The sequence below is a fragment of the Primulina tabacum genome, chromosome 4 (assembly GCF_025594145.1).
Source record: "Primulina tabacum isolate GXHZ01 chromosome 4, ASM2559414v2, whole genome shotgun sequence".
In the NCBI taxonomy this organism is placed as follows: domain Eukaryota; kingdom Viridiplantae; phylum Streptophyta; class Magnoliopsida; order Lamiales; family Gesneriaceae; genus Primulina; species Primulina tabacum.
The window spans coordinates 4,640,335-4,653,713 of NC_134553.1; the positions used below are offsets into that span (position 1 = coordinate 4,640,335).

The 13,379-nt window shown below is 33.4% G+C and overlaps 1 protein-coding gene across 1 annotated transcript; it reads left to right on the plus strand.

The window, feature by feature from the left end:
* Positions 1-2,671, plus strand: LOC142542653 (iron-sulfur cluster assembly SufBD family protein ABCI8, chloroplastic-like). Its single transcript, XM_075649403.1, has 2 exons — positions 1-1,522; positions 2,228-2,671. Exons 1-2 carry the CDS (start codon positions 98-100, stop codon positions 2,444-2,446), a joined length of 1,644 nt encoding a protein of 547 aa, XP_075505518.1. The 5' UTR covers positions 1-97; the 3' UTR covers positions 2,447-2,671.
* Positions 2,672-13,379: the final 10,708 nt, after the last annotated feature.

Here is a 13,379-nt window from a genome sequence, read left to right on the forward strand (position 1 = left end):
GGCACGCGGTAATCACTCGATTTATTTTAGAAATCCTTTCCAACTTGGTGGCCTTGAACAATTTCCATTTGCAGTCTTCACCGCCACAACCCGCCGAATGGCTGCTCTTCTCTCCAACGGAATTTCACCCTTCTCTCCACAACCCATATCGGAACTGTCCAAAGGGACTCTATTTCACTCCAGCCTCAGATCTCCCTTTATCAGAAGCCCCAATTCAAGAGGTGTTCACAAGATTAGGGCCGACGTCAGCTATGATTCCCATACCACCGTCCATTCCCCGAGTAAGGATACATCGACTGCAGATGACGATGACCCACTTCACAAATTCTTGAAAAGAGACTATAAATGGGGTTTCACGCAGGAGATTGATTCATTTTCCATCCCCAAGGGGCTCTCTGAGGAAACTGTTAGGTTAATTTCTTCAAGAAAGGGTGAGCCCAATTGGATGTTGAAGTTTAGATTGAAATCTTATGAGAGATTTTGCAATATGAAAGAGCCTAAATGGTCTGATAATCAGTACCCTAGAATTGATTTTCAAGATCTCTGTTATTATTCTGAGCCAATAAAGAAGCCAACTTTGGATAGTCTTGATGAGGCTGACCCGGAGCTTATCAGATACTTTGATAAGCTCGGGATTCCTTTGAATGAAAGGAATCGATTGGCTAACGTAGCGGTGGATGCGGTTCTTGACAGTGTTTCTATTGCCACTACACATAGGAAGACTTTAGAGAAGGCTGGCGTGATCTTCTGCTCTATTTCTGAAGCTGTCAAAGAGTATCCAGATTTGGTTAGAAAGTATTTGGGGAGAATTGTTCCTGCAGATGATAACTTTTATGCAGCTTTGAATTCAGCAGTGTTTAGTGATGGTTCGTTTGTTTACATACCTAAGAATACAAAGTGTCCTATGCAAATCTCGACATATTTTAGGATAAATGCCTTGGAAACTGGGCAGTTTGAGAGGACCTTGATAGTTGCAGATGAAGGAAGTTCAGTGGAGTACTTAGAGGGGTGCACTGCTCCTTCATATGATACTAATCAGTTACATGCAGCGGTGGTGGAGTTGTATTGCCATGCCGGTGCCGAGATTAAGTATTCCACGGTTCAGAATTGGTATGCGGGCGATGCTCAGGGGAGAGGAGGGATCTATAATTTTGTGACCAAGAGAGGTTTGTGTGCTGGAGCTCGATCCAGGATATCCTGGACACAAGTTGAGACGGGTTCTGCTATTACTTGGAAGTACCCAAGTGTTGTCTTAGAGGGTGATGAATCTGTTGGTGAATTTTATTCTGTGGCATTGACCAATAACTATCAGCAGGCTGATACGGGGACAAAGATGATACATAAGGGGAAGAATACTAAGAGTAGAATCATTTCGAAAGGAATTTCTGCTGGGCATTCGAGGAATTGTTATAGAGGTCTAGTCCAAGTATTGTCCAATGCAGATAACGCTCGGAATTCCTCTCAATGCGACTCTATGCTTATCGGAAGCAATGCAGCTGCCAATACTTATCCATATATTCAGGTATTTATTTGAAATTCTCTGCATTTTGTTTGCTCTAGATGTTACGTTCTTTTCTTTTGTATGGTTTTGTTGGTTTGATATGTGATTGTTCAAGGTGATCTAATTGGTTTTGTATTAAAGATTGGCACGTATTGATTGGACCCTTGCACCTCAGTTGGTTTTGTTTCATGATCTGGGCTCCATTTTGATGTTGGAACGATGTGGTCGAAATTGAAATTCAAAATTATAAGTTCCTACTGAATTTGTTTATTCTTTTCCTTTACATTCTCACCTGGTATATCTTTGCTGTCTTAATTTGGATAGTTTGGGAATTTTGTGGAAATAAATAAATTTTATCTGACGCTCATATTGAGTGTGATAATGTGATAATAGTAATCTCAACATCTCATATCTTGTCTCTGTTTGTTGAGGGCGCAATAGTCCTAGTGACAACGGGCAAGATACAGCTCTAAGCTTCCTGGATTTTAGTTGTCTTAGGTTTTCGTGTCTAGGGAAGGAGATTGAATTTGCTCGTATATTCTTGGTTTTTGAAGATATTGTAGGTATGGTGCTCGTTCATGTGTGTGCCAAAAGTTTGATAGTATAATTAGCTATTACGCCTGAAATGTAAAAGCTGGAACCATCACAAAACAAATCCAGAAGTTGTGACATAAAATCTTTTTAGATTCTAAGGTTGTCTATCAACTCAACTTGTTCTCTTAACAGGCGAAGAACCCTTCAGCTCGTGTGGAACATGAAGCCACCACCTCGAAGATTGGTGATGACCAGTTATTTTACTTCCAACAAAGAGGTATTGATTATGAGAGAGCGATGGCTTCCATGATCTCTGGGTTCTGCCGGGACGTCTTCAATGAACTTCCAGATGAATTTGGCGCCGAGGTTAACCAGCTCATGAGCTTGAAACTGGAAGGATCGGTTGGTTAAGCTGCAACAACTGTAAAGAGACGACACTCATATGTTTCTTAAACTACTAGATATTTGTTTGATAATTAATTTTGATCTGTAAAATATGTGTGGAGTCGAGTCCATTTGCAAAGAGCCTGCTTGTTCTTTGTACGTGATGTAGATGCATAATATATCACTTGTTTGTATCTGGTAAGAAAGAAGATGCCTCGAGTTTTGGTGAATAAAATCGCTATTTCCTGTTAATGGCTTTTGTTTTCAGGGTTGCTGTTGCTCCTGTCAGACTCCTGAATCTTTCGGAGTCCACCCCAGCAAGAATGAGAAAACATGAAAACTTTTGACACATAAAATGTATAGTTAACAAGTAATAATCAACTAAAACATACAAAAATATACTTAGTTCACTAAATATCATCTTACAAAATATATAATCCAAAATCAAATCACATAAACTTAGAAGTGTTAATAAGTTGGTTCGATTTTGATATATGTAATCCAAAATCAAACCACGTAAACTTGAAGTTTTAATGTTTGTATCCCAAATCGGATTGGTTTGATTTGGTTTTCTATTTAGATTTTTTTGTATTTTCCATTGTTGACCACATCTATAAAAGACAACAAACCGTTGCGCACTATGAAGACTAATGGGCACACGTTTGATTGATGTTTATTTATTTTCTAAAACATATCCCACAATATACATAGAGCAATATTAGGAGTCAAAACTCCAAATGCAAAGAGTGGCGAATGACTTGTGAACTCAATATTAGCTTTCAAAGTCTTATCTTAATGGAGTACGATGTCTTCCAGCAGAGCAGGTACACGAAAATTAGAATAGGTCCCAAAATATTATTATCAAATTACAAAATATATTGTTGAAGATTTGCACATCGAGCAGAATGTGAGTTTTAAGTATGTGTCGGTGTCTGGTCTAATATTTTTGTTTACCAAAAATTTGGACATTTTGGGTTGTGGAAGAGGTACAGTGTTTTCAAATAAGTTCAACCGGTGTATTTATTTGATTTGACTGTGTAAAGAAAGAAAATGGTGTGCCCCTTGGCCAGCACAATCCTGCTCAATAAATCCAATCGGATCTCACAATTTTCAACCACATGCACTGTTTCTTCACCAAACTGAAACACACTTTAATTGAGATACTTATCTTTTGAATGTAATATAATATCCAATTGATATGAAGAGAGCAGATCACCTTTTAATTATTTTTCTAAACAAAATCAAATTACCATGTGTGTGTATATATATATATAAACACAGAGTTTTTATAATATTTTTAGAAAATTTTCGTCAAAAAAAGTGTTATAAATTCATTAAATATTTGAAAACAAATAAGAAATATATCCGTAATTAAATGTGAAGTATTTTCAAATTTTTTTAATTCAAAATTTGAATTTGATATCTCATGAAAATATAAACTATATTTAAATGTTTAAATAATTATATCATTTTATTTAATTTAGGTTAAGATTTTGAGTTTTATGTCACTTTTATATATTTAGTTCTCAATACTCTTTATTTTTTATGTAAAATATTATTTTTTCGTATAATATTATATTTTCAAATTTTTTAAAAGAGTGTCAATCGTGAATTTTGGTATAATGATTGTCTATAAATTGCTATTGTTATTAATAATCTTAATTAGAACTTAATAGACGAAATAATATATGATTTTTAGATTTTTTTCCTTTTTCTGTATTAGTTACAGTTTAAGTAAACCAAAATAAAAAAGTCGGCAAAAAATTTTTCTTCTCATTTAAGAGTTATCTCAAATGATATGAATATTTTTTATAATAATTTTTTTGTAACAATATTAAAATTTAAGTATATTCAATATATTATTATATCAATAATTTTAATAATTATTTAAATACTAATACATGTTCATTTAAATCATTAATTTCATAAAATAAAATACACGGATAAAATATTAGTTATGCAAAATTAGTAACTTTTTGTCTTAATTGGGGGATTTGATTAAATTTGCGTCTAACCCCACTTTCGACGTTGATACACTCGATATATTTGATATAGATTAAGTATATATTATCAAAATTATCTGCTCTATTATACTAATAGTCCTTTTTTAGACGAACTAATACACCTTAATTATTGATAATAATAATAATAAAATATAAATGCATCAATTATAATATTCATGTATTTTAATAAATTCATATTATAATATATTAAAAAGACTAAAATAAAACTATAGAAATAGAAATAAATATAACTATACAGCTACTTCCTATAAATTCTGCAGTCTAAGACACACTTCCCTGATCGCTTCTCCATCTCCAAGTTAAAATGGCTGTTTCAAAGAGGCCATACTCTTACTCGAGGATTGAACGCGAAGATCCCCAAGAAACACAGCACAGGCTGGCGCAGTTCTTGATTTACAAGACTTTGCAGAAAGCAGACAATACGAGGAGATCATCATCATGGCTCAGAATTAGAATAGTTCGATTAAAAATCAAGATTGGCAGGAGGCTGAAGAAGATGAAAAGGGGTTTCGTTTCCGCAGTTTCCTCTGCTAAATCTGATATCTGCAAGCAAGTTAACTGTGCGTTGAAATCTTGGAAGCAATTGCTGCGTGCCAAACGGGGCACAACTGTTGGTTCGACGATCCCTTCAGTGCTTTGAGTTTCTAACATATGCACTTTCTCGTATTTTTAAGTACTTTTCTTTCTCGTTCTTGTTCTGTAAGTCAGACGAAAGTGGGGGTGTTTGTCACTTCAGTTCATTATACCGTGATTAAGCAAGCAGGTAGTCTGTTGGATCCCATTTTTGCGCAGTGAAAAGGTTTGTTCCTGGTTATTATGCTTCTCATTTTTTTAAAAAAAATTGATATATATATATATGAATGAATATATAATGGGGTTTTCGAAGAATTCGATGATAAATATGCAATATCATAACTCGGGGTTCATCATTTTTAACATGCCGAATAAAAACATATATAATTCCTCATTTATTACATAATTTAATTTGCCAATATGTAAATAATCTAAATAAGTCGAAATATCTTTTGTTTTGATTGCATCCGATGATTTTGTATTATACAAAAGGAAAGTCGTTTTGTTAACTTTGAAAGTGCTACAACAATCAACTTGATTTTTGAAGAATATGCTAAATTGTGTTTTCAAGAGCCATTAGATGGTAATTAGTAGCAATAGTTATCAAAATAAAAAAATTTATACATAAAAAATAAGCTAATCAACGAAATGATACCAATAAAGAAAATCGTAAATAAATTAACGATTCGGAGTGGGGGGGTGGGGGGGGGTGCGCAAAAAGCATATTTGTTTGGCCATCTGAAACTACATACGAAATTGCATATATGGTAGACATGATTTGTGAAGTTTTAATTTGGATTCAAATTTGATTGAATTTTTGTGTATGTGTGTAATTTAAGTAGCTACCTTAATTATATATTTATTTTTTTAAAAATATGGATATAAAGTCTCAAATTTCATCTGGTTATATTTTATATTAATAAAAATATTAGGTTAAGCGTGTATAAGTGGGGAGTACTATTGAGACAGGTAACCTCTTAGAAAGTTCTTTTACGTCAAACTGCTAACGTTGCGCCGTTTAAACTGGTTGGCCAGGTGGATCGTAAAAGAGTGAAATTAAATCTTAATGGATAATATTGTCTATGCTGGAGACATGACCGACGGTAGAAAAATGAGAGTTAGGGATGACAATGGGATGGGGTGGGGTCGGGTTTGCCATCCCCATCTCCGTCCCCGAATTTCATCCTCACCCCTATACCTGTCTCGATCCCCGCTTTTTCGGGTCCGGGGATAAACTTCTCATCGCCTCTCTCATCCCCATTTCAAAAATATTAATATGTCAAGACGATGACAGATTCGAAAATTTTATCAAATCAAAACTTATTATTTATCTATTATTATTAGTTGTAATATTAATATCAATATTAATAATAATAATATTATTATTAATATTTTTAAAAATAATATTATTATATTATTAATACTAATAATAATATTATTTTATAATTGATATTATTTTCGGGATGGATTCGTGGATGGGGATAGTAATCTCATACTCATTCCGAACATCATCGATGATTTAAAAAAATCCCCGAACCAGGAAAAATCGGGGATCGGGTTTTTCCCACGGGGCTCCAAACCCGTGGGGAAAGTTGACATCCCTAGTGAGAGTAGCTAGGTGGGCCATAAAAGAATGACATATGATCTTAACGGGTAATATTTTTTCTGTCAATGACATGATCAGCGGTAAGAAAAGAGTAAGACTTCAGAATGAGTTTAATTAGTTCAGGTTATTATACTTCAAAATGAGTTTAATTGACCAATTAACCGAGCTAAATTTGAGACATCTCAATTCTCGAATATTATTTATGGACTTCTAAATTGTCTTTATTGTAATTTCTGTTGAAAAATATATTTAAAATGTGAGTATTGAATATTTGAATGTTGAATATTTGAATGTTGAAAATAAGAGTTGTAAATATTGAAAATTAGTGTGTGATGATGTAGGTAATGATGTATTTTATTTTTGGATTATTTGTAAAGATTTCCTATAAATAGATCTCTCATTTGTGAAGAAAATCACAATTGAGTAGAGAGAAAAATATTATAAAGTGTGTAGTTTGGTAAATTTTGAGAGTTTGAGATTTTTACTTTTTACCATAAATTTTTACTTTTTCACAACACGTTATCAGCACGAAGCTCTAAAAGTCCTACATACTTTTCCAAGCTCCAAACAGAAGAAAAAAGGTAACAAAAATAATTATATTTATTTTACTGTTATTTATTTATTGTGTATTTATTTAATATACAATATAATGTTATTATTAGAAATAATAAAAATAAATTTTTCATAAACTTGTTATAAATCCTGGGAGGATGTTAAGACGACATCCCACACTCCCGGTAAGGGATACGACAAGTATAAAAGCCTATAAGGTTTTTAAACAAAATAAATTATGACACTCATTATAATATTATGATATGATATACATAATTATTTAAACATGTCTAATATTATATATATCATATTATTACCATAAAATTATACAAATACATACCTTTATTTTTTTTTGTACCCCAACGGTCATAAATGGTAAAAAACGGCTAGTTTTTGCCCTGTAAATATGATCTCACAAACACATTCCATCACTCCAACTTTCTCTTCTTCTCTAAAAATTATTCATCATCAAATTTTTCGAAGAAAAAAGAAGATGGCTTTCTCAAGGTTATTTTTAATTATTTTGGTTATCATACTCACGAGTCTTTTATTTATCGGAGAATATCCTCCTCGTGTGTTTTCTTTATTTTTACAAATGCTTTTACTTGTTGTTTATCCATTACTTTGTATTGCAATATTCATTAACTAATAAAATGCATCGTAATTTTTTTTAGTACCATCATGTCAAATTTAACAAAGCTCGAATTTGTTGCGCTCGACATCACGGGAAAGAATTATATGCCATGGACTCTAGATGTAGAAATGCATCTTGAGTCATTGGGTCTAAGCGAGACCATTAAAGAAAATGGCATATGCACGTCACAAGAAAAGGCAAGAGCCATGATATTTTTGCGTCGACATCTCGACGATGGATTGAAATGTGAATATCTGACTGAAAAAAATCTCATGGCTTTGTGGAAGGGATTAAAAGAAAGATTCGAACATATAAGAGAAGTTATACTTCCGACCGCCCGGGATGAATGGAATACATTGAGATTCCAAGACTTTAAAAAAGTCAGTGATTACAATTCGGCGATGTATAGAATAATCTCGCAATTAAAATTTTGTGGACATGAGGTCACAGAATCTGAGATGCTTGAAAAAACATTTTCCACGTTTCATGCATCAAATATTACTCTACAGCAACAATATAGAGTACGTGGATTCGCGAGATATTCTGAACTCATCGCCTGTCTTCTTGTGGCGGAAAAAAACAACGAGCTATTAATGAGAAATCATCAGTCCCGACCCACTGGATCAACAGCATTTCCAGAAGTAAATGCTGTAAATAAAAATGAATTTAAACCTGGAAACCAAAATCAAATTCAAAGACAAGGTTTTGGTCGAGGTCGAGGTCGTGGACGCGGACGTGGACGTGGACGTGGAATTGGCCGTGGTCGTGGTCAAGGCCGTGGTTTTGAAAATAATCGAGATAGTTATTTTTATAACTCATCTCAAAAGAACGTCCCAAACCATCCACAGAAAAGGCATCATGAGAATACAAGTGTTAATGAGAAGCACTCAAAAAGATATGAAAGTTCTTGTTACAGATGTGGTACTTCAGGACATTGGTCCAAAGTTTGTCGAGCCCCTGAGCACCTTTGTAAACTTTATAAAGAATCATTAAAGGGGAAAGAAAAGGAGACCAACTTCACTGAACGCAGTGACCGTTTGAGTGATTCAACTCATTTTGATGCTGGTGATTTTATGAATGATTTCTCTGGAAATGATCAATATGTTGGTGGGATAGAAATGAACAATATTGATGCTGCGGATTTTCTCAACGATTTCTCTGAAAATGAACAATATAATGGTAGAATATAAATGTACAAAAATCTATTTTTCATGTATTCATAGAATAATGTTTTATTGTATAATTATGATTTGTGTTATATTTAAATATATATTGCAAGTAATTTATTTCATTGCATATTTTTTTGAAGTTCAAATATGGAAAATGCTATGAGCAAAGCTGAAGTTTGCATACCCGATAGTGGTACAACGCACACTATCCTCCGAGATAAAAGATATTTCTTGGAACTAAAACCAACAAAAACAAAGGTGAATACAATATCAGGCCCTGTAGACTTGATTAAAGGATGTGGTAAAGCACAATTTTTGTTACCTAATGGTACAAAATTTTTGATCAATGATGCTTTATATTCACCACAATCGAAAAGAAATTTGTTGAGTTTTAATGATATATATTCCCATGGGTATGATACTCAAACAATGAATGAAGGGAATGAGAAATATATGTGTCTTATCACTTATAAATCAGGAAAGAAATATGTGATTGAAAAACTACCAATGCTCCCTACTGGATTGCATTATACACATATAAGTCCCATTGAATCAAACATGGTAGTTGATAATTCTTCGATATTAACCAATTGGCATGATCGATTGGGACATCCTGGTTCAACAATGATGCGAAGAATTATAGAAAATACACATGGTCATCCACTGAAAGACCAGAAGATCTTTCAGAATAATAAGTTTCAATGTAAAGCATGTTCTCTTGGAAAACTTATTATAAGACCATCACCAGTCAAAATCCAAACTGAATCACCAATGTTTCTTGAACGTATTCAGGGTGATATTTGTGGACCAATCCATCCACCATGTGGACCATTCAGATACTTTATGGTATTGATTGATGCCTCCAGCAGATGGTCACATGTATGTTTATTATCAACTCGAAATGTTGCATTTGCAAGATTACTTGCTCAAATAATAAAATTGAGGAATCAATTTCCCGATTATACAATCAAGAAAATTAGACTTGATAATGCTGGTGAATTTACTTCCCAAACTTTCAATGATTATTGTATGTCTATGGGAATCATTGTTGAGCATCCTGTTGCTCATGTACATACACAGAATGGATTGGCTGAATCATTGATTAAACGTCTGCAAATGATTGCTAGACCAATGATTATGAAAACAAAGCTCTCTATTTCTATATGGGGACATGCAATTTTACACGCTGCTTCATTAATTCGCATCAGACCAAGTGCATATCATAAATACTCCCCATTGCAGCTTGCATTTGGTAAAGAACCAGACATTTCTCATCTGAGAATTTTTGGATGTATGGTGTATGTGCCTATTGCACCACCGCAACGAAAGAAAATGGGACCTCAAAGAAAGGTTGGAATTTATATCGGTTATGATAGTCCATCAATCATTCGATATCTTGAACCTCAGACAGGCGACGTGTTCACAGCACGTTTTGCTGATTGTCATTTTAATGAGGAAATCTTCCCAATGTTAGGGGGAGAACAGAAACATACCGAAAAGGAAATTACATGGTATGTATCATCATTGTTACATCTGGATCCAAGAACAAAACAATGTGAAAAAGATGTACAACAAATTGTACACTTGCAAAGAATAGCAAATCAAATACCAGATGCATTTGCAGACACAAAAGGGGTAACTAAATCATATATACATGCTACAAATGCCCCTGCTCGAATTGAAATTCCAAAGAAACAAATGGAAGATACTCATGATGTCATTAAACGCCTGAAGCGTGGAAGGCCAGTCGGTTCCAAGGATAAAAATCCTCGAAAAAGAAAATTCATAGAGAAACACGATGATCACAAAATAAAGAATGACGTTTCTGAAGAAACACATGAGGATCACAAAATAGAGAATGGTGTTCCTGAAGAAACACATGATGATGAAAATGTTCTGTCAGAACCACAAACTGACGAGAATCATGAAATCTCTATCAATTATATTAATACTGGAAAAATATGGAACCGAAAAGATATAGATGAAATTGATGATATATTTTCTTATAATGTGGCAATCGACATCATAAATGATAACAAAGATCATGAACCAAAATCTTTTGGTGAATGTAAAAATCGGCAGGATTGGATAAAATGGAAAGATGCCATCCAGGTTGAATTAAATTCGCTAAATAAACGTAATGTTTTTGGACCTATAGTCCTTACACCTGAAGGTGTAAAACCTGTTGGATACAAATGGGTTTTTATTCGAAAGCGAAATGAGAAAAATGAAATAGTAAGATATAAAGCTCGACTTGTTGCACAAGGTTTTTCTCAAAGGCCTGGAATTGATTATGAAGAAACGTATTCTCCTGTGATGGATGCAATTACGTTTCGGTATTTGATTAGCTTGGCGGTATCTGAAAATTTAGAAATGCGTCTTATGGATGTTGTTACAGCTTATTTATATGGATCACTTGATAGTAATATATATATGAAAATCCCTGAAGGATTTAAGATGCCTGAAGCACAAAGTTCAAAACCCAGGGAATGTTATTCTGTGAAATTACAAAGATCATTATATGGGTTAAAGCAATCAGGTCGAATGTGGTATAATCGACTAAGTGATCACTTGATGAAAAAGGGATATGTAAATAATTCAATATGCCCTTGTGTTTTCATTAAGAAAACAACATCCGGATGCGTAATTATTGCTGTATATGTTGATGATTTAAACATCATTGGAACGAATAAAGAAATTCAAGAAGTTGTGTCATACTTGAAGGAAGAATTTGAAATGAAGGATCTTGGAAAAACCAAGTATTGTCTGGGTTTACAAATTGAACAAAAAGAATGTGGAATGTTTGTTCACCAGACAAATTATACAGAAAAGATCCTTAAACGTTTTAATATGGATAAAGCAAATCCTTTAAGTACTCCAATGGTTGTTAGATCATTAAACATAGAAAAAGATCCATTCCGTCCATGTGAAGATGATGAAGATATTCTTGGTCCAGAAGTACCATATCTAAGTGCCATCGGTGCCCTTATGTACCTTACAAATTGTACAAGGCCTGATATATCTTTTGCCGTGAATCTGTTGGCAAGATTTAGCACATATCCAACAAAGAGACACTGGAACGGAATTAAACATATATTCCGTTATCTACGAGGAACGACAGACTTGGGACTTTTGTATTCAAAAGATGCTAATCCAAGTATAATTGGTTATGCTGATGCTGGATACTTATCTGATCCACACAAGACACGTTCCCAAACTGGATATGTATTTACTCGTGGAGGCACTGCAATATCTTGGCGTTCTCAGAAACAAACGCTCGTAACAACTTCATCAAATCATGCCGAGATTATTGCACTACATGAAGCAAGTCGTGAATGTGTGTGGTTAAAATCAATGACCCAACATATCCAAATTTCATGCGGATTATCATCTGATGAGAAGCCTGTGATACTATATGAAGATAATGCTGCATGTGTTGCTCAAATGAAAGAAGGATACATAAAAAGCGACAGAACTAAACATATTCCTCCTAAGTTCTTCGCATTCACTAAGGAGCTAGAGAAGAATAAATATATTGATGTTCGTCACATTCAATCAAGTGAAAACTCATCAGATCTCTTCACAAAGGCACTTCCTACGTCAATATTCAGAAAGCACATATATAATATTGGGATGCGCAATCTACGAAATTTGTGAAGAATTGTTCGTGTCAACATGAGGGGGAGTTTACGTGACTGCACTCTTTTTCCCTTACTATGGTTTTTATCCCAATGGGTTTTTCCTAGTAAGGTTTTTAACGAGGCAGTATAAAAACACGTAATGAAGACAATCATTATGATCATCATCACAAGGGGGAGTGTTGAAAAATATATTTAAAATGTGAGTATTGAATATTTGAATGTTGAATATTTGAATGTTGAAAATAAGAGTTGTAAATATTGAAAATTAGTGTGTGATGATGTAGGTAATGATGTATTTTATTTTTGGATTATTTGTAAAGATTTCATATAAATAGATCTCTCATTTGTGAAGAAAATCACAATTGAGTAGAGAGAAAAATATTATAAAGTGTGTAGTTTGGTAAATTTTGAGAGTTTGAGATTTTTACTTTTTACCATAAATTTTTACTTTTTCACAACAATTTCTTAGTTATTGATTGACATTTATCATCATTATTATGTTGTAAAAATGAAGCTAATTCGTTCTCCATGAACATCCCCACACAAAATAAATCTAATATTTCGGCCTTGTGGTTTACCAAAGGAAGGGCCCAACGTTGAATCATAATCTCTGTATCTATGTCTATATATTATATATAAACATATAAAAGTAGAATTGTTATTATATACAGTAAGTTTACGTCAAAAAATTTATGCTAAAAAAGAAATAAAAGTGAATTAATGTTACATTTAATAATATTTCAATTTTTATATTATTAATT

Excerpts from the sequence above, each read along its gene's own strand:
- LOC142542653 (XM_075649403.1), top strand. The coding sequence starts at position 98 with ATGGCTGCTCTTCTCTCCAACGGAATTTCACCCTTCTCTCCACAACCC. Across the intron at positions 1,523-2,227 it reads ATACTTATCCATATATTCAG|GCGAAGAACCCTTCAGCTCG; the intron begins GTATTTATTTGA and ends TTCTCTTAACAG.